Source organism: Ornithodoros turicata, chromosome 3 (assembly GCF_037126465.1).
Source record: "Ornithodoros turicata isolate Travis chromosome 3, ASM3712646v1, whole genome shotgun sequence".
NCBI lineage: Eukaryota > Metazoa > Arthropoda > Arachnida > Ixodida > Argasidae > Ornithodoros > Ornithodoros turicata.
The window spans coordinates 31,760,502-31,783,113 of NC_088203.1; the positions used below are offsets into that span (position 1 = coordinate 31,760,502).

Below are 22,612 nucleotides of genomic sequence, written 5' to 3' on the forward strand. Positions count from 1 at the left end.
CTGTTTTTACGTAGTTATGTACCAACTTGCCCAAATCTCCGCCTTAACTCAGCTAATGTACCCTAGCACATAACCGCAGTGAATGTAATAACCTTTCGAAGAAGATGAGGAATTTAGTGCATACAAGGTATATCTAAACAGGTAGCGCAACTCCCATAGGCCCCTGTGTCTTCAGAATGACGCCATGATAGAGACGGTCAGCGCCATCCATCCGTTGCGCGGACTACTACGATTGTAAATAAATGGCGTCAGATGTGACGTCAGCAGTATGAATAATAAGTAGTGCATAATTGTCCATGGCACATTTTCGTTCGCGCACTTCGTTTGCGTTGTATTCCCTTTTCCTCACCCGTGCAACAGTACCAGACGAGAACACAGAAAAAATAAGTCTATCAGGTTTAATGAAACATATCAATACGAAATACATAAAGTTATCACATATCTTGACAACTCCAAACAGAAGGGCACCGTGATATCACACAGAAACGAGGACGGTTCACTTAAGCTCCATTTCTCACCTAGAGCAATACGCACACGCAGTGATTAGATGTTTGCATTTATTCAATGAGTGGCCATTGCAACAAAACACGACATCGTTGGTGCACAGCTGATTCCTGCTAACACTCACGCTATCATGGCCGCTCGTCCCATGAATTTTTTTTTTCGCGGGGCCAGCAACAGGGGATGCATTGTATTCATCAGTTCACACGTGTTAATCTTGGCCTACAGCTCCGAGATGTCAACGTCGCTACCTGTTTAACCCAAAAAGTACACGAACTCCGCATTACAATGCACGGACACACAGATGCACGGATAAACACGCCCACTGTGACACATGCGCAAAGGAGCAGGATACGGAAATATACTCGGGTGGTAGATGATTTCGTATATGTGCACGAGTGGGGCAACAGAAAGTTTTTTCTACATTGAAATTATGAATAACCTATTAGTACGCACACAACCCACGCCCACGTTCTGAAGTTTTTGTGGTTACGATCGTACCTCTACTGTCAACACCCAGGATCGCTCGCGCCGCATGATGGTAGCCTTGCCGATGGGTCTGATTTAGTATTTTCGCTTGTTTTCGCTACCAGTTTCGATATACCTTGGTGCATACGCCCAGTGCGGCTGGCAACAATGGGGGAAACAAAAAGTTGGCGGACTAGACCGCGTACGTATGCTTCTGTGCTCCAGGGCTAAACGCTGTAGAGTAACCCACAAAATAACACAACACCCTTTATAATTACACAGAGCGGGACGCCATGTTTCCACTTTGCACACGAGAACCTACGCGACACACGAGTAAAAAGAAAAGGCTGAAGCCTCATGGCTTCACTTATTGAGCCTCCCTCTTCTCTGTCGTGTTCCGCAGGTTTTGCCCCAAGGCAATCTCTGGGTAAAAAAGTGTTGCTCCATGGAAAAAAAATTTTTTTCCCTGCTCTGCAAATGCTCGCCTATGTCGGCGCCACACGACCGTACAAGCCTCTGGTTGAATGACAACACAATTCCAACAATAACGGCAAGTTTCAAACCAAAATGTGTTGAATTCAGGTACACCCTCATGCAAAAAAGAAAAAAAAAAACGGAAGGAAGAGAAGGAGTAACAAGTACGTGGAAATGCTAGGCTCCTTTGCAGTACGTATAGTTCACCACACAGTACGCTGATGTGCTGATTGTTGCCAATAACAGCTTACGATAGTACTCAGTTTAGCGAAGGTACTTAGCAGTCAATACAATTATGATGTACAAAATTAATATGACTCAGTGAAAGAAATTAAGATACCGTACAAATAGATGGAAGTAAAGGGACTCAGAATAAAACAGTAAATGCTTCTTTAAAATGCACCGTAGATACTTGAGCTATTGGGTGAAAAATTATTAACTTTTTAATTGTTTTTGTATTGAAGCTTAGACTTGCGTTGCATACGAACACGCCCCACGCCCCACTATGTTTCTTTGAAAAAGACGGAGAGAATTTGCATTAGGCTAATACGTTTTCGAGTTTTGAGTTGTGTTCAAAAATAAAATGTCCAAAGAAACGAGAACCATCCTTCGCTGGTTTCGTCCTGTGGTCCGATGCCACACACTGATGGTGTGTTGCGCTATGCCGCGTACCAAAATCAACATGGCCGAAGTGGTTTGCACCCCTTGCCAGATCTGCAAGTCCTATACTTACCAAATATGTGTAACTGAAGGCTTTCAAGTTGGACACATCACGGCGATATGCGTTAGGGTAACGACAGAGCAACGTTACAAAGCGTCACAAAAAAATATTTGATCGACCGAATATTTTTGGAGTAGTTCTAGCTTTCAGTCGTTCACGTAACGTGTTTGTTCTCGACAGCCTTTTGAGCGACCTGCATACCTGGCACACAGGGGACACCTTTCAGGAAGTCAGCCCTTGGGACACAATGCAATATTTGACATAGAAATGGTAGTTTGTATTCGGGTAGCCCCACGCGGAAGGAAGAATAAATAATAAGAATAACGATTTCTTCAACAAGGTACTGACCATGTTGGACAGAGTGATTGGCCGCACCTAATAATATACTAGAGTTGTTGCGAACATAAAGAAGTACTGAGAAGCACTGTGTGTCGGACATTTACGTGTGAGGGCAAGAAAGTGGCGAAATCTGTGGCGCGCACAACCGCTGGCACAGTAGTCGAAACATCTAATATCTCGCCTGGTAAACACGTATTTGCCAAGCTGTCAGCTGTTTCGTTGAAGAAGAGCTATAATGACGACCGTAGCGGAGGAAAGGAGCGGACTATGCGGAGGAACAAGAACTAACAAGATCGTGAACTACACGCTAGAGGACGATGTCAGTGTTGAAACAACAGAGAATCTGTCAGAATCAGGACATTTCCAAATATGTACTGGACTTTCCTAAAAGCAAGAACCATAGCGAGAAATTCACTTTCATAGGGTGGTTTAAAATCTAGAAGGCGCAGAGGGAACTGGTAGTCTAGCTGAGGAAAGAAGAGTTCTACGACTGCTATAAATCACTTTTGTTTCACGCAAGTGTTCTCGCGAATATATTTAGGTGGCATCCGAGTTTGAGCACGTGAAACACTTTCGGATGGAAAAGAAGAAGAAGAAGTGTCCCCGTCTACCGTTCGTGCTAAGCGCCGCCGGTAAGTGACACCATTTGGTATCCTTTTTTGCGTTGTTCAGGGACTCCGGAGTAGTTCATAACCGCGTAAATTAGCTCTCAAAAGGCTCTACACGCTTTCGTAGCACGGATGCTTCAGCGAGGTTAACCCACGGAGGTAAATCCGAGCTCCAGTTTGTTATGTTGAATTCCAATGGCAGAGTCGGAGCAAGTGGCATACTCCGCTGTGGAGTGGCTTGATCTGGCCTAGAGCAAGTGATCCGAATCTGCGACTGGAACACTTGCCCCCAACTTGGAGTTTAGCTCTGGCCATAGCCTCCTATATACTGATCATGCCTGCCCACTGAGCGCGAAACACACGCGGAAGGACCGTTCACTTTGGTGGCGCTAGTTTCTCAGGATCGTGATGGTCATACCGATGGGTGTGCTCGCTGGAGAACGGCGCTTGCTGTTATGTGATGTAATGCGTGCGCGTTTTGTCGTCTGCTACTGCGCGGTGAAATGCGCGCCACGTGTGTCTCGCGCCTAAAAACCGTTGTTTTTACGTAACCGCGCAAGAATGTCTAAAGATACTCTCGTTATATGCGGGTTTCTGATACATGGCATTGCCTGCCACACGTACAATGATGTCTGTAACCTCCCGGGCTCTTTTGATTACATTTGTGTGCTTATCCCAGTCCTAGAGACACCCGAAAACGTTTGGGATGGCCGGTGATCACTCGTGACAAAGCAGACATAACGGGGACACGGCTTGCACAAAACAAACTTTTTTTTTAAAGTAAAGTATGCTACGACAACATGTGAAGTAAACATGAAATTGATATGATGGACTTAAGAACGTGGGAGATGGGGTGGGATGGGGATAACAACACTACGATAACTACACAACTTGAGGCCTTGTACGTGATTGTCCTTTCTATGTTGTTCCAGCCTCAGAACATCAGTTATCTCATACACTGCGGTCTCTAGGATGATTGCAATACAATGACTAGGGGTTTCAACTTAAGCGCGTACAACAAGAAAACGGCCGCAGTTCAACCAACGTTCCTTCCAACACAACGAAAGTATTCGACGACAACAACAAGAATTAAAATGGAGCTTGATGGAACGGAGGTGAGATTGGGTAGGGTGAGGCTAACTACAGTGGGATCTGTCGAATGATTAGAATGCACAAGGAATCACTACGTAGGTGTTACAGCTTAAGCGCTTTCCTTGAAAAGGGCTTTGCAAAGAATAGCTTGGCAAAATCGTTCTTATCTGTCACTGAGAGTGCATAGTTCGTCAGGACCGGTCGGAAGAATTTCATGCACAACATAGTAAGCAAGGGCCTATGGTGCTCAGAACTCGGGCACTTCAGTTCTTCTTGCTCTGAAAGAATGTCCACAGCGCAGTCAACCGCCTGCTTAAGTGGTGACCTTAACTTTCTGCCCCTGCAGTTAAGAAAGGTTTCTATGAACGCTTGAAGACAAGAAAGAAGGCGTAGGAGGCTATTTGACGGGTACAGGAGCCCGCCCCGGTCCTGATGGTAGATCAGTCTGTCAATTGGTGCCGCTGACTGGGGCTTCACCAGCAGTGCCAGACACAGGTCGCAATGGAAGTTCTCCTTCACGCAGCGTGCTAGGTAACCCCCAACCATTGCCAGTGCTGTGTTGCCGTGAGTAGGAAGGAGCTGCTGTGGGGACACCAGACTCCTCTCGAGGGCTGCCCTTGCTTGTTGTGGAAACTGGTCCACGTCGGTGTCTTGTGGTTCTCCATGGGGCAGAGCAACATCTGAGCTGACACTCTCATCGTGCTGGACATTACTGTTCGCAGACGCCGAAACTAAGCCTGTTTTTAGGACCTTTTCAATTCCAGCGAGCACTGATTTTGCGTCCGTTTGGTCGTTACTTCCAGAAGACTTCCTGAGCCATCCAAAAAAGGACTCAATTGGGTCTGAGGACATTTTTCTGGTGAGTACGAACTGGAACTTCCTTTCGTCCAGGAGGTACCTGACGCATCGGGCGTTCGACACAGAAGTGAGCCCAATTCCTTCATATGTCTCCTGACTGAGGAACTGGCTCTTCGTGCTGTCGCGTTTCATGGTGTTGAGAAAGTCGACGAAGTCTTTCTCTAGCCACTCAAGGCGCCTATCGCCGGCGTCACGGTACTCCTTACAGTCAGGTTGGTTCTTGTGGACGTGCTGTGTACAATTGCTTACGTCCATGAGGAGAAACCAGCGGTAGACAGCTTCCATAAACCGTATAGTGGGACCAGCGCTGGCAAAGCTGATATCGCACGTGTGGCCAGCCTGCTCTTGAAGGCACCTTAGGGCTGCTGTTACTGGTGTTGACAGGACCTGAACAGCACGCTTGACATTCATTTTTTCAATATTTGTCGGATACACGTGCTTTCGCGTGAGAAACCGGACAGGCTTGATGACGCTGTTCTGTTGCATCTTGTATATCTTTTTGATGTGCGATGATGAAATTTCGCCGTCCTTACCGAGATCACGGGCCAGGAACTGTGAACGGACATTTTTGACAAGATGGCATTGATCATACGCAAAGAAAAGCTTCCTTGACGTGTCATTTGGATGGCTAATACTGTGTGTCAGGTTCCCGCCACAAAGCAGTCGCATGGCAAGGACGTTAACTCTGTGGTTATCGGTCTCAATGCGGATTACTTCAAATCCGGCGCCTTCCACCTGTATCAGTACGTAGCGGATAATGTCGTGTAGTTGAGCACCTGTGCAGTTCCGCGTGAAGAAATAGCCCACCGGAATCCTCAGAGGGTAAGAAAGTCCGTTTAGAATGAAACATAGCAGTGCGTCAGCCAAAACGAGCTCGTTGGATGTGGCATGCTGCTGATCTGGACCCAGTTCCACTTCTCCAACAAATGCGTCGCGTTGCTTCACATACTGAAGGCGCTGCTTAATTTTCATTTCGTCTACTACAAGGGAGCAGACCTTCGCTTGAGGGGAAGTTAACGCGGCTGATTCCGCTTGCAACCTCTTTTGGACTAAGGGCGTGAAGCCCACCTGCCCGGTTGATGTGCCAAGTTTCCCCATGAATCGTTGCAGTGTGCTCCTGCTTGGCAACCTGAGCATGTCTGCGGATCTCAGATGCTCGTAGGCTTTCGTGGAGAGGCTCCTTAGCACTACGGCATGTCTCAGAGTCATGTCGGACCAAGACGGCGACTTACACGCAAAATTCTTCACCTGGTCTACGAGGAAACTTGCTCGGATACTTCTTTCCTCCGCAGCCTCAACCACGTTTAGGTACTGGGAGACCTGTTTGTCTTCTTTTAAACTTTTCAGATCGGTCTTACACGCATCAAGTGCTCGCTGGAGCTTCTGGACCAGAGCTCTCAGGTCTCTTTCCTTCCGTGCCCACCTTCGCCGTTCAAGCACAGATGCTGATGTTCGCAAACGGACGGCGGCTTGGGTGGCTTGGTCTTTAACTGTGGTCGATAGGCCATTAATTCCTTCAGAGCGGCCGCCAAGTCCCTCAGGCTCATTTCCCGATTCTCGGTTAGAACTGCTATCACCGAGCGCAGGCTGACCAGGGTTCAAGAGACAAGGCGGAGACAGCGAATGGTGGAGCGCTCCTGCCAAGGGCGTGAGAACAGAACCAGTAGCAGCCGCCTCCACCGTGCGTGATATCTCTGGGCTGTCATCCACCTCTTCGGCGTACCTTGCCTTTTTGGGGTCTGGTTGAACGCAGGAGGTGTTCTGAAACGCGCTTGGGACAGCTCCCCTCTTGAGGCGACGTGTCTTACATCCTTCCTTGAAGTCGAAAGGTAGGAAGTGGAGGCTGCAAACAGTCGTGTATCCCGAGGTGGTGTTTGGGTACCAGTTCCGGCGGGGTATGACTTCCAGCCAACGTGCTCGCAGCTTTTCTTCACTCGGTATTTCGTGAAATGAAATGCCCTTTACTTTTTTCTTGGCGTTGGACCTGCATCCTGGCACGCAGCAGTACGACATTTCTTACCTGTTCAAAATACGAAGTCGTTCAGCAAAAAAAAAAAAAAAAAAGTACAAAAAGAAAACATCGGGAAACCTACTCTGAAGCGCAGGTCATGAAGATGCGTCAGGTGCCGTCGGCGTTTTGCACGTTGCGCAGGTCAAGAAGTCACGCTAACTGAGATCGAGTGCAGACAGACCTCTCCCATGGGCACAGACAGCATGCACGTATTGACAGGAACAATAGCAAGGACAAAAACGGGAGTGATGCTGGGCATGACCAGAATTCAGGGACGCGACACAGAAAGCCGGCTTCGCGGGATAACAGACAACCATGCAAGAAAGCCGACTTGACAGATTTGCACGAGGATATGGGAGGAGGAAAAATTCGGGGAGGGACAAGGAGGAGAGATAAGAAAGAGATCTTTGGGCCATACTTTGGCCAACTTTGGGCACGCGGGGCACGCACAAGAGCTCGTGCTCAGGTAAAAAAAAAACGCAACGCGTGGCTCAGAATTGAAATATGCATCAAGCCTTTTCTGTTGGTTGAATGTCGTTGCGAAATCAAAAATCGCGCTATAGAAGCTCCTGAAGCGAAATGATTGGCGAAATGATCAGTATTCGCGTGAGGGACAGTCGTCTCTGCGCAAAGCACAGCACGCACTGTAAAAGCTTACAAGTACTGTGCCGTGAGGTTACGCCCTGTCCGTTCCGCGGATTAACGCGCACGGACGTGGAATAACGCGCCAATGCACTTGAGACATGAGCAATTGGCACGATGGATACTGCCACAAAGTAGGCGAAGGGCCCAGCTACTGTCACACGTCCAGACGTTGGAAGCAATGCCATAGTCACAGAAGTTTCCTTCTCTCTGGCTGTGCTGACAGCCCAGACAGGGTACGTACGGGTGACCGTGAGTGGAACACCCAAGTCATGGTTTTCCCAGCATCCCAAATATGTATACACTTACATGTCTGTACAAGCCACAACAGTTAATGTTAGTTAGTTCAAAAATAAACAGTTGGAAGGGAGAGTTGGAAAAGTTTCATGAAGCAATATAAACAATTCAAAAGACGAAAAAAAAAAGCCACAACGCAACTGCGTTGGTGGTCTGTTTCAGAGTTCACATAGCTTCAACCTCCTTCGTGGAAAGCCGTAGAGAATTCTCCACACCCGAATGTGCAGTAAGCTGCAACTTCTGATGAGTTATACGAAACTTTATTATCATACACCAGGAGCGAAATTATTTATTGGCTTTGACATGCTACAGCTGAGTGCAGTCAAAATTGGCCTACACGCTTAATAGGGAACTGCAAATACACTTGAAAGCCCAGCACAGCTGTGGTGGCCCGGAAAGGCCTCTAAACCACCCTAGCGCGATTGCCCTTCCGCGGTAGAAGCGATGCGCAAAGTGTAAAGTTGACGAGGTTGGCGAGAAAGGGAACTGGGAGAGTGCGACCAACGGCAACGTGTTACGTCTGAGTTACCGACGAAGTTGGCGCAGCTCTGCTTTATGAAGGAGCCCGTGTATCCTGAGAAACTGGCGCCCCCACGTAGTGCGGTGAATGGCCGTTTCGCCCTCAGCGGGCAGGCATGATCAGTATATAGGAGGCTATGCTCTGGCCAATCTGGCGGCCAGAGACGAAGGAAGAAGCTTGTACTCATGTTCCGATACAACGCCATGTTTTGCAACATCAAGGTCCTCCTAATCTTCTAACGTTGACCTGGTGATGTCTGGCTTATTGCTTTCTTCAAGAAACAAAATTGCTAACGTACGACGCGAAATACTAGTCACGGCGAAGAGGCGTCGGGAAGCGGCCATGTTAGCGAAGCAGAGACAGGAAATAGGAAGCACAAGCGACAAGTGACACGTCACGTAGAGTTCCGGTTGAATCTGCCTATTTTGGCGGAGCAGTCTGGGTTGCTCCCTGGAGCGACCTTGGCTCGAATGCCGCTCCGAAGCTCCCGTTGGAAGACTCCAGAACTGTTCCCTACCTGCCAATCGAACAGACTTGCTCTCGGCGGAGCAACAAAACTTGCTCTGGAAGCGCTCCGAATCTGCCATTGGAATTCAGCACTAATCTTGTTTCGTGTTATACCAGGACGGAGGCTAGCTGTGGAAGGCATACATTGTCATTGCCATTATATAGGATAGATTATATCTCGAAAATCTGACCGCGAAAAATGCTGTAGATTATCCTGTGCGGTAATGAAACTCCCGAATCATCATCGGCAAAATATTCTCTCTTTTTTGTTTGCTTTACTAGCAAAATATCTGCCGACAGAAATTCAGTGTTGGTGAAGGGCGGGGGGGCTGTGAAACGTGGTATTTTAGGTGCTAGTTGCAAGCTAGGTTGCAAGCTCTGGAAGCTCTGTCCGTCTTGAAGGACCAGCAGTATCTAATCAACATATGTTGTTACTTTCTCATACTCGAACGTTTATTTTCAGGCCGCAGTCTGCGCAGCAATACATGGGTATGTCGCCTATGTCAATTAGAATACATTTCCAGATGAGTTACCCGATAATGAACATGAAAGAACTGATGTTCTGAGGCTGGAACAACATAGAAGGGACAAATACATACAAGGCCTCAATTTGCCTAAGAAATTAACGATGTATGTATTTGTCCCTTCTTTGTTGTTCCAGCCTCAGAACATCAGTTGTTTCATGTTCTACAGTTGCCGCCTGCGTCGACCCCGTCGTTTGAATGTGTGTATGAGTGAGCAAAAATGTAAGAGTGAAAGGAGGATGAGTGAGAGAGAGAGAGTGGCTGATTTGTCCCTTCAGATGACGCACCCTGGAAGTGGCTGAGAGTGCGTGTTAACTTAGCTCAGTTGGTAGAGCCCTGGACCGGCAATCCAGAAGATGTGGGTTCGAGTCCTACAGCTGGCTAACCTTTTCAGTGATTTTCATCTTTCATCGTTACCCGATAATGTTCGCAGGGAAAGGTAACAAAACGGAAATATAGCAGGTAACGGTAACATAAACTGGTATCGCGCACTCATAATACCTGAAACAGAAGCTGAAACAATTTACCGTATCACTTACATTAATTTCACGCACTCATAATACTTGAAACGGGGACGGACACAATTTAATCTAGAATAAACGGAATAAAGTGAACTAAAATTAACTGCGGACATAAAACTAAAATAAACTATCAAACTGGAGCATATAAGTAAATAGAAGCAGCACAGCTCTATGGTGACTTGCAAGTTGCAAGCCTGAGTAAAGCTCGTCGAAACAGTGTTCATATGTGCTGTTCAAAGAAACCATTTATGTATATTGAAACAAAACAACACAAATCTGTTGTGAGCACGTACCCCGAAAGTCCTTAAAATAGATTTCAGAATACATTCGTGGAGGTATGAAGTTTTGTCACGGTCTCAAAGCTTACTAAAAAATAAATAAAAATGAAAACAAGGATGGGGTGGGGCGCTACCGAAAAGTGAGACGGAAACGTCACTGAAACGAAAACAACAATGGTCATAACGGAAACTGAAACTGAAACAAATATGGGTTAGCGACTTCATACAACTGTCATATTAAGCATAATAGCTTATGTCCCCTCATCTGCTGAACGATCCGTAATTGGCCCCAGTAACGCGTCCACAGTGTGACAAGACGATTGTCACGTGCACAGTTTGAAATTCTTAACGCGCTCTCAATATGTATTTTTTCATTATAATGATTCAACAGATTGGTCAGAAGTAGAAGAAAGGTTTGGTAAGCACTTTCAAAGATTTCAACATTGTTCGAGCATTAAAATTTCGCATTATTCTAGAGTTTCAATAAATGATTCTCACGATTTCAGCTTGGGAGTAAGTCGGCCACTGTTTCTCATAGCTACATATAACCGACTCATTCGGCTCGTTAAGGGGGCTGTGACTCCCAGACGCAGCGAACACACCCTAATTCCTTCAAGCTGAGCCTTGTTACCGAATGCTGTCATTCGAGAGTTTAAGTAGATCGGAAAGTGTTCAACGGTAACGGTTCCGAAAATACTACAAGCCCATGGCGCGATTGCTGTGAAGTGGATCACAACGCATTGCTGAGCGTTGTATAGAAAACTGTCTTTATCGTTTGCCGTTTATATAATATCGTCATTACGATCTTGCGTGGTACACTTCGTCCGTTTCACTCTTTTGCCAGTAGCCTTCCAAATGGTGTTTAACGTGTCGCAAAGATTCACAATCGATATGTAGCGTAGGTGGTGATCGATTGGTTGACGGAAGACAAACGGAGTAGCTGTTTTATACAGCGCCTGCAATTTCCGCTAGTGTAATCGGGATACGATGCGTGGAGGTTTTCGCGGAGAGCGTGGAGTGTGTATAACAAGAAGCATTGTTGAACAGCAGCAAGGGTAGATCGTAACAGCAGTCTATGTAGCTTGGGATATCGGAATGTGTGTTCTTGTCTTGAAAGGACGCACCGCAAGTCGATCTCAACCTCGATACCTTCGTGCGCTGTTTGTACGTCCCTTGGTCGGGTCTCATGGGATAGTGCCTACATCACAATCCCCAGCATAGATCGCGTGCCAGCTCGCAGGCATATTACTCACGGCAAGTTCATGCGTGCTCCTCCTGCCAGGAGAACGGGCCTGCCGAGCAAGAAAACGCTGGTCGTGGCGTTCGTGACTTCAGGATTCATACTTGGCTGTGCAGTTGCTGCTCTCCTTCTGAAGCCTGGCGGAGAAGGCAGGGTTTTCCTTCCTATTTTTAATAGCTAGTGCTTGTTCTTTGAGGAACTCTAAAAGCAGAGCTTCACCGCATAACATTCTCAGAGCAAACAACACTCAGAATGATATTCTCTCGCGCGATTGACTTTTCTTAAACACTTACATGCATGCTACGTGTTGAAAAAATAATGTGCTTCCCACGTCCTCAGCAACTCGGGAGACTGAGCGACATCATGCTGAATGCTGCTTTGCCCTCAACGCGTTATGCGGTGAAGTTTTGTTTCCAGAATGTACTATTAAATGCAAGGCCTACGGGTGTACCCTGTTACCCACTCTTAATAATAAAACTTTTGAAATACACGCTAAGAAATCCACCCTTCAAATTCCAATCCTTTGAAATTCAAGCTGTCAAAATAAATCACAATGGGTCTATGCAGTCCAGTGTTAAGCATGGTTTTACGTGAGAAAATCAGTGTTTAAGTAGGTCACACTCCAGAATAACGAGTCTTTATGCAATTCTGTGTCAGGCGTAAATGACTACGGGTATGAATACTAGGAAACCAACGCTAAAGCGGTTCGGCCGTTCGGCTACCATTGGGGACGAGGCTATTTGAGAAAATGGAGTAACGACGGAGCCGTGTTGTGTTGCGGGATGTGCTGCTTAAAAAGGATAATCACTGCAAGCTCTAATAAAGCATATGTTTCTTGTGCCGATTTCGTCAGGTATTTTTCAGACGTGTAACGACTTGGTGTGCTAACACGCGCGTGCAACTCATGAAGGAATTCATGGGTGAAGTGACATTGATGCAGTCGTAGCTGTTTTGGACAGGAAATCGGGTACGCGAAAAATGTCCAGGATGAGCAACATATAAAACTTACCGCAAAACTGCTGTGTCGACCATTTACTGGACTGGAAAGGACTGTTACTGGTCATGTAGACAGCAGATCTCGTTCACCAACACATCAATGGAATGTATAAATAGTCTTCCTGTCAATGCACAACTGACATTTTCCTCCCGTCTATACTGAGCAATGTTGACCCAGAGCTTGGTTTCTGGATGCCAAAAAACACTTCTCGCCAAGATGTTTCACTGTGATTCATGGACTGTGACTCAATGGGGCATTTACAGCTCAGTGTCATTACCACTTGAGCCAAGTTGACTCTCTCAGATACTGCAGTCACTGCAGTGCTGTAGAAGACACAGAGTATATTCTTTGTCATTGCCCACACTACCGAGCTTTCCAAACTGCCATTTTCAGATCTCTCAATAATCTGAACTCCTGCCCCTCCCTCTAAAATTGCTTGGCCTATGGCTAAATCGAGCCCACGAATGCCTGCTCTCAAAGCTCTTTTGGCAATTTTGGACTCCATGGGACATTATTTCCTTCCTCACACCACAAGCAGCTATTGGTATAGTATCGCCCCAGGATATGAAACTCCCTGTCCATCTCAAAATAAAGTTGATGAACAGCATCTGCAACTTTTGCGAGGTGGTTGAAACCACTCCTATAACTACATATTCTATAAAAAAGATACAGAAACCGACACTGAAGATTTTTGTACAAGCTTTCGCGTAGAGGTCCACGCTTCCTCAGGTCCTACCTGAGGAAGCGTGGACCTCCACGCGAAAGCTTGTACAAATTAAACTTAAACAAAAATCTTCAGTGTCGGTTTCTGTATTTTGTTTATGTGATCTACAGGACTTGACTCCCCTCTTCGTATACACTTTAAATACATGTTCTGTGTAAACTAGGAATGCTAGTATGTGGGCAAAGTGGCTAGTTTACCACAGTACCACAAATAGGAACACAAATGGCTGATAAATCTGCTACAGAATCTGGGACAAGACGATGAGCACTTGGAATCATCACAGTTTTTAGTACCATGCAGAGGAAGATGTAGAGAGAGTAGAGTACCCTCAAATTTTGTACTACTTTTTCTGAATTTGTTGTAATTATGCGCAGCCCAGGCGGCGTTCTCCGGGACTCGCTGCGTTGTGGCGTTGTTCTTGCTGGTCTCCTTTGGAATCTTAGCGTTGGTTCACTACGGCGCGTCTGCGTTCTCCGCGACTCGCTGCGTTGTTCTTGCTGGTCTCCTTTGGAATCTTAGCGTTGGTTCACTACGGCGCGTCGATATCGAGCTTTGTGGCGGACGTCGTATGGGTGGAAGTATTCAGAATCAAAAATGTGTTTTCTGATTTTTTGTTAATGATCGGCTCGCTATACGTATCGCTGGTGGTGATCTGCACTCGATAAATCCAAGTTATTTGTCAGGTACACCGGAAAAGGGCCTGTCTGGCTAGTATGTGAGATGGCGGACATGTTTTTCATGTACGTATTTAGTAATGATCAGTACTTAGAAATCTTAAACCAGTCCCCTGGTGCCTGCCTACTTCGAATTTGGCGCCTCAGTGGCTACGGTAGAGGCTCCGCATAAAAAACTAGTAATGATAAGGGTCACATGACCCACCGGCGTCAATGATTCGCGAACGAATCTTTCGAACGAGTCCCTAATGTTCACTGATTTGAACGAACACATCAGATATTCGGGCCACGCGCGCTGAGCTTCGCCTGGCTAACTACTGCGCATGCGTTCAACACTGCTTTACAGCGGCGAACGTAGATGGCGACACGCGCACCATCGACTGGAGGAGAGTGGAGAAACGAGAAACTGTGAAGCGAACGCAGCGAAACCTGACAAAACGGGGACGTCTAAGTGAACTGGTGAACGAGTACGATCGACAATAGTGAATGAGTTCATTCAGTTTGTGCCCGGGATTCGTTCATTCCGAACTGTTCATTCGCGAACGACACATCACTAGTCCTAGTACCCGGAGGAGCTTGCAGGAACGGCACAGTGGTCCTACAGACTTTCAGATGCTGGGCCGTCGGAACAGGAAAGTGCATCTACGTTAGAGGAGTCGTGGACGGAGGCAGTCAACAAACCTTCATAAGCAAGCAATTGGCTGATCACCTAAAACTCAAGGTGATCGACACTGTTACGCTCACACTAAATACTTTCGGCGACACTTCTGCAAGTTCAGAACGAAAACAATGTAACGTCGTGGAACTCAGTCTACGCAGTCAGTTCTCGCCATCAGAGTATCCGCTAAAGGCAGTCATCGTACCCGTTATCTGCAGGGACATCATCGCCACACCTTTGAATATTGATCTGGTAACCATAATTCAGGAAAGCGGCGGCTTCATAGCCGACGACCTCATGTCTCAGAACGCAACGAATTTAAGAGGGATTAATTTACTTGTGGGTGCGGACCAGCTATGGAACTTCGTCACCGGCAGAATCGAGCGGTGCTACAACAACGAGAACCTCGTGGGAATCGAGACTACACTAGGGTGGACTTTTCAAGGCCCCACAAACTCAGAAGGTGTGGATTGCGTTACGTCGAGTCTTATGACTTGCGTGCAAAGAACCGATGCTGCCTGTGATTGCGAAAACTCCAGATCGCTACGCACAAATGTGGCAACTTGACGGCATCGGCATAAAAGATGAAACCACCGTTCAAGATGACGACAGAGTGCTTCAACAGTTCTTCAGCACGGTATCGAAAGAAAACGGCAGGTATACTGTTGCTCTCCCATGGAAAACGTCTGCGTCCGACTTACCTGACAACCGTGACATTGCTGAACGTCGACTGAGGAGCTTAGTAAAACGACTGCACAAAGAGAGGAAACTTGAAGAATACGACCGTGCTATTCAGAAATACATGATCGACGGTATTGCTGAACAAGTAAGAGGAAAAAAAACGGGTGACCGGTTGTACTACATGCCTCACCGTGCCGTAGTTCGAGAGGGATCAACATCAACAAGAGTGAGAGTTGCTTTTGATGCGTCTTCCCATGCAGCAGGGTGCTGTTCGTTAAATGACAGTCTCGAAACCGGACCGAAAATAAACTGTGACCTTCTATCGATGCTACTGCGCTTCCGCCTGAACAACGTGGCCTTAGTTGCCGATATTGAAAAGGCCTTTCTGCAAGTCGCCGTTAGAGGTGAAGACAGAGACGCTCTAAGGTTCCTTTGGTTTGAGTAGCCACCCACCTCAAGCGATTGTCTACCTCCTATTTGCGAATGGAGGATGACACGGGTGCCCTTTGGGACGTCGGCAAGTTCCTTTCTGCTAGGAGCTACATGCTTCATCACCTCAGGAATGTCTCCGGACCTGAACAAGAAGTTGCGAAAATGATGGCAGACTCGTTCTACGTTGATGACCTGCTCACCGGCACCGATACAGCAGAAGAGGCAGAATGCATCACAAAGACCGCAACTGCCATAATGCGTGACGCTTGCATGCCGTTAAAGAAATGGGCATCAAACTGTAGTGAAATTCAAGATCAAGTCGATAGCACGAAGTCGGGAGTTTCTCAACATGAACTGATTCGAGATACCGAAGGTGACGAGACAGCTAGAGTACTCGGACTAACTTGGGACACCAGACTGGATACACTGAATTTCAATGGACCGAACGTCCTCGAAGCACTCAGCCAAGTAGGCGACAGCAAACGCTCGGTGCTTCAGACGGTCGCGAAGATCTTCCATCCACTCGGACTGGCCGCACCGTTCGCTATGAAGGCCAAAATTGTATTCCAACAACTTTGGCAGCAAGGTGTGGGGTGGGACCAGCCAATACCGGACAGCGTCAAAGGTGACTGGGACTCCTGGAAAGCAGAACTGGCGGATCTACTTAATGTATCTGTTCCACGGAACCTGAAGAGAGGTGTAGAGACGATTACGTCAACACAACTCCATCTTTTTAGCGATGCGAGTCCACTAGCGTATGGGACATGTGCATACCTCAGATGTGAATACTACGACGGTAACGTACACTGTACGTTGATTCGCCTAGCCCCTCTCAAGAAATTATCGCTTCCCAGGCTGGAGCTCATGGGAGCTCTCATTGCTGCCAGAACCGCAAAATTTGTCAAACACGCGCTACGTATGCCGTCTGTTCCGACATATTTCTGGGCGGACTCCAGCATTGCACTCACTTGGATAAAAGGACGAGCTGCAAGATGGAAGATTTTTGTGTGCAACCGCGTAACGGAGATTCAGGCAACGTCGACAGCGGATCAATGGCGGTACTGCCCAGGAAAACAAAACCCCGCGAACTGTTTGACGCGGGGCATGACAATTCACGCATTGCTAACCCTTTGAGGGGTAGTGGTTCCGTGGTGATACCACACCTATTTCGTCCCCTGTAGCTCAAACGGGCAGTGGCACAAACTTGAAACCACGCAAGCAGATGGAGCACGTGTCGCCCTCTCGGAGCAAGCAGTGCAAACGCGCTTGAATTTCATCTTCGCGGTTCGCGGGCTTTTCGAAACAATGCAATTCACGTGCGAGTGATCGGGTTGTTTTGTTCGCTCTGTTTCTTCGACTATATAGTTCCCACGCACGCACCAACTGCTATTTGGAGAAAAGTAGACCTTGGAGGTAAGTAATACATGGTTTGGCTTCAATATCATGACGCTAAATGTTCGAAAATTGGAGCAACGTTTGCGTGGTTTCAATTGGAGCCACTGCCCATCTAGGGTACAACCGACACTATTCTGTTTTGTCGCAGGGATGGCCTTTTCTTCGTCTTTCTTTTACCGGAACAAAGCTGTTCCAGAGGACATTCCGTCTGATACAGAGTCTGTTGTGTCAGGGAGTGACACTGACGATGACTTCACGCCCCGTGATGATGAAATATCAGAGAGAGGAAGCATGTCGGGTGAATCTGATGGGGAAGACGAGGATACAAGCACTGTCACCAACAAAAGGCCCATAAAGTGGATGAAAAAGGATTATTCACCGTCCCTGAATCAATTTTCTGAGTTCACTGGAGTCCTATGTGACAGCGCATTTGAGACTGAAGTGCGCCTTGTGGATGTGTTTCTCCGGTTGTTTCCTGAAGATTTGATTGACGACATGGTCTTTCAGACCAACTTGTATGCCGTTCAGAACGCTACGACATTTCCCCCAACAAATAACGAGGAAATGAAGGCATTTCTGGCCATAAATATCCTCATGGGAATCAAGAAACTCCCGAGCTACAGGGACTATTGGTCTAGCATGGAAATAATGAGGGATCCGTACATTGCAAACGTCATGTCGGTAAAGCGCTTTAGCAGCCTTCTTTCTAATTTTCACATCAACGACAACAGCAGGGCACCTGAACGTGGAACGAAGGATTACGACAAGCTCTACAAGGTGCGCCCACTGCTGAACAGGCTCAGCCAAACTTTTGCAAAATGTTACGCCCCAACCAAGTAGCAGAGTGTCGACGAATCTATGATAAAATTCAAAGGGAGGTCTACGCTAAAGCAATATATGCCGCAGAAGCCGATCAAACGCGGGTACAAGGTGTGGGTTCGAGCCGACGCAAACGGGTACATCTGCCAGTTTGAGATCTATACTGGCCGTGGAAAGGATACGGTGCCCGAGCACGGCCTTGGTGAACGTGTTGTGCGATCCCTGTCAGAGGCCCTCCACAACAAACATCATCACGTGTTCTTTGATAATTTCTTTACATCGGTGCCTCTGCTCACAGACCTTCTGGAGAAAGGTGTATATGCCACTGGTACCATTCGTGCAAACAGGAAGTTTCTTCCAGAACTCAAGTCCGATAAGGCAATGAAAAGGGGGGACGTAGACCAGAGAGTGTCAGCTAGGGGTATCTTGGTAGCCAAATGGAAAGACAAGAGGTGTGTGACAGTTGCATCAAATGCCCACGGTACCGAAATATCAACAGTGCCGAGGAAGTCCAAAGACGGATCAACAGAAACCATCCCGTGCCCACAGGTGGTCCTAGACTACAATTCCCACATGGGATACGTGGACAAAGCTGATATGATGAAGAGTATTTATGAAATCGACCGGAAAAGCCGCAAGTGGTGGCATCGGATTGCTTTTCATTTCCTGGATGTTGCAATAGTAAACGCGCATGTCCTATACAATCAGGTAGCCACGAATGCTAATGTCACCCTCAAGGATTTTCGCACGGAACTTGTAGCAGGCATGCTGGGAGCACAAGAACTCAATAAAAAGGGGACAAAAAGGAAGCGATCTGAGGTTTGCTCATTCAAGAAGCAGGTTCCCGCTGACATCAGGTATGACAAGGTTGCCCATCTGCCGATACATTCAACGTCGAAAAGGTGCTCCCACTGCAGCACGAGGGCCACACCCAGGCGTACTCGGTGGATATGCAGGACGTGTGATGTGGGACTGTGTTTGCAACAAGAAAGAAACTGTTTTATTGAGTATCATACAAAGTAAACGTTGTGTGCTAAATGGGCAGTGGTTCCATATGTGTGCCACGTTGTATAATAAAAAGCATGAATACATTTTTGAAAAACTTTGTCTTAGGGGGATCGTACGCCTGAAACCGAGCGCAGGGCGGTTTATCATCATAAAATAAGCAGTATAAAGTAGGGTGCCCCTGAAAGGGTTTTAAAGGGATAGTCGCATCCGGAAGCGTGTTCCGGAACTGTTATGGTCACGTTCCCTGTCGTTCATAATGTACGCCGGCAAATTTTCTCCGCACAAATCCACTTGGTTGACTCAGAAACGATTTTCAAATGTTCGCGCTTCCGGCGCGCACGGCAATCCCCGCAAGGCGCCGACACTGGATGACGTCACCCGGATAAACCAACCATCAGGAGGCGCTCCTTTCCGCCGGAGTTCGGTGTGTGTCTGAGCGTGCGTCTGACCCTTTTCCTTGTTGTCTTGTCGCGTTTGTTTTGAAGTACTTTGAACCACAGCGTGTGCCCTAGGATTTCACGCCGTTGACGTGCGATGTCACAGTCAGGAAATCGGTGCTACGTGCCCGGGTGCACAAAGACTTATAACGCGAATTTCGAGCTTACATTTCACCGACCTCGCAATGGCGAGACGAAACGAAAGTGGGAGGCAGCGATCGCCAGCCACTACTGTGGTGTTGCCCAAGGATTGAATGTTTCACGCGTCGGTTCCTGTCATTTCGCCGACGACGTCTATTTTGATGAAGATGTATTGCAAGTTCGGCTCGGGCTACGGCAGAAACGGAAGCGGCTGAAGATTGACGCCGTGCCTACCATATTCGATCAGGAACAAGGGCAGGAACCAGTAACGGAGGTAAGTGACAATCCTGCGTGGTCAGTTACGCTGCGATGAAAAATATCAGTTGTCACAGTAAACATCATCGCGAACACCTGGCCTCGCCGCCGATTGTAACGTCACACCGGCTATGTACACAAATTATTACAATGATTGCAGCATCCTGACGCAATAGTACGCGTACTCTCGAGAAAAAAGATTGGTGTGTTGTTGCTGTGCTAATGGTCGCCTGTATTATGCAGGAGTAATAACGTAACACTCCCACATGACAGCGTTATTCTAATGTTATTGCAGCTAGTGGATGTTTCTGCAGTTCATAGTGTAAGCCTGATGGCAGCATTCAGGGATGTGAAAACATCGCAATCTGTGCTTGGCTACGTCCGAGACACTTCACGTTGCATCAGTATTCGACTGCAGCCTTGTTGCTAATTTCTGGCTCTGTTTCAGGCGGCAGCAAGCACGTCGACGGAATCAACTGGATTTGGTATGTTTTGTCAAGCCACGAAAATATTGGAATTCTTTTTGCACGTCCCACAAAATAATGGATATGTACGAGCCCTGAAAATTGTCGAGTTCTGTGAAAGGAATCTTGTGTGATGCGGCTGCCAGTGTTTATAACGTAATGTGGACAGGCAAATAATTGTGCCAGTGAAACAGGGACTGCAAAGGGGAAGGTTTATTTGCATAGTCATTTTTATGTTTGTTATTGTACCCGCTAGGCCCTCAACGTATTCCTTTGAGTGTTAACACTCAAGGCCATATTTCAGATGCAGAGGTCATGGCTCAAGCAAGTGCTGGGGACCCACTTCCCACTTCACGGCGCATCTCACAACGGGGTTGTCATCCCCTGATTCCAGGAAGAGGAAAACAAAGGACACAGACTTGCATAGCGTATTAGTACACCAGATATGAATCTGACAACATAAACCCTCTTAACATTCCTGTGGCAGCATAGCTGTAACCACCCAGACTTCACACCACATTGATTTAGAACCACAGCACAACATAATAAAATAGCTTAGGTTTATTTGCCTCCCATACATAATGGGAGGCAAATAAACCTAAGCTATTTTGTTATTCCCACTCCGTCATACTCCACTGTACAATAAATCGATACAATTATAGGGTCATTCTTTATTCCCGTCACTATACCGCATTGACAATCTGCACAGAGTTCAAAATATTCCCACCTCGGCACTAACTTAGTGCAGTACAGTCTGGATTTGATGCCAGAGCAAATACCGCCACGTGTAGTAGTTTTTGCTGTACAGACGGGTAGACAGTCTGTCGACTGCAACTGGAGATAGAGTGACAAGACAAAACATCCCCCATACTGCAATGACGGAAAGACGAAACTTTTGCCGGCATAGGCACACTACATGTAAATGAACCCTTGGTCATCCCCCTTGCCTCCCATCAGAGGTTTTCGAGGGTACTATAGGTGTGTGGTGTACAGATAAACCTATCCGTACACCACACACCTATAGTATCCTCGAAAACCTCTGATGGGAGGCAAGGGGGATGACCAAGGGCTCATTTACACATAGTGTGCCTATGTCAGCAAAATTTTCGTCTTGACAACTACAAGTCTCCAGTTCCAGCCATCAGTATGCACCAGCTTGTCTCTCTTGTCAAGACACCCAGCCTTGATAAGACGTAGATGGGAACTCCCTCCGGATTGCTCGGACAACGCATCTAGGAACCTGTCGTCTGTTCCTTGGACCAAGGTATCCCCAGACCCATCTTGTGAATGACGAGTATGCCGTGAACCTCAGGCAGCTGGAAAAGACAACTCCACATGACATTTCTTTTTGTTTAGCATCATATCTTGTGGGCATTTGCATACCTGCCAAATCTCCCGCAGTCTTGGGAAGACAATGGCCAGAACAGACACTATCCCAACCTTGGAGTTCAAAGCCTGTGCATTCCTTCCTTAGTTCCAGGGTCTCCCGCAATTTGAATGTGGAAGGTTGGCAGGTGTGCAACATAGTACAACAGAAAAATGTCCGCCTTTCAGGATGAGCCCGATTCCAACTGCTAACTCCCTCCCAAGCCACCTTCCCTCCAATTTCGGAAAAATCCATTTTCTCCCAAAATGTGTTACTCTTACATTCTTCAGTAACATGCTTCCCCCCTTCATTGGCACCTCAAATGCTTCTGTTTTCGGAGTTTAAAATTCCCACTGGATATCTGTCAATCAATCAGCTGTTTTGTGTTGCCAAACAGGCCATGGCTAACTGGCATAATTGAGAGCATGTCGAGACTAGCTGAGGGGGCTGTGTTGCTTCACTTTTCCTAATGGAATCGTTGGACTAGTATTCTCTGGATCGTTCCACGGCTGTCGTCCACGCTTATGATTTATGGGGGGAAAACTTGTGTAGGCCAAAAAGCTGCTGAGAATAGTCGCCCTTTTGTATACAGCCCTTGTCCACTTTAGGTACGACAATTTGCATAACCAACAACACCCGACTAGCACCCGAGTTTACCCTTCCGAATCTTGATGGGGGGTCATTTAAACCGAAAAATTCATTACGGTCGTAATCATATAGCAAACGGGAGAGCACTGCAGCAGGCTTACCTGTGGTCCTGGAGATTGAGTCGCCTAAAATGTTGATCATAGCGGCAGAATTGAGGCGCGTACACCACTAGAAGCTCTCTACGGAGGCAGATGTCCCTGAGTAATGCACTGCACCTGCACTCTAAGAAAAAAAGGTTGAAGACGGGTAGAAGCGCAACAGTTCTCCCCGACCTATTTTCCCTCTACCGACTTCAGGTTGAAGTTGTGCTGT

The 22,612-nt window shown here is 47.1% G+C and overlaps 1 protein-coding gene across 1 annotated transcript in view; it reads left to right on the plus strand.

Moving 5' to 3' along the window:
• The first annotated feature begins 3,121 nt into the window (after positions 1–3,121).
• Positions 3,122–22,612, plus strand: part of LOC135389267 (uncharacterized) — a 62,405-nt gene continuing 42,914 nt past the window's right edge. The window contains exons 1-2 of the mRNA XM_064619332.1: positions 3,122–3,135; positions 9,502–9,527. Of these exons, the coding sequence (XP_064475402.1) occupies positions 9,524–9,527 (4 nt within the window). The 5' untranslated portion in view covers positions 3,122–3,135; positions 9,502–9,523. The remainder of the gene's footprint in view (positions 3,136–9,501; positions 9,528–22,612) is intronic.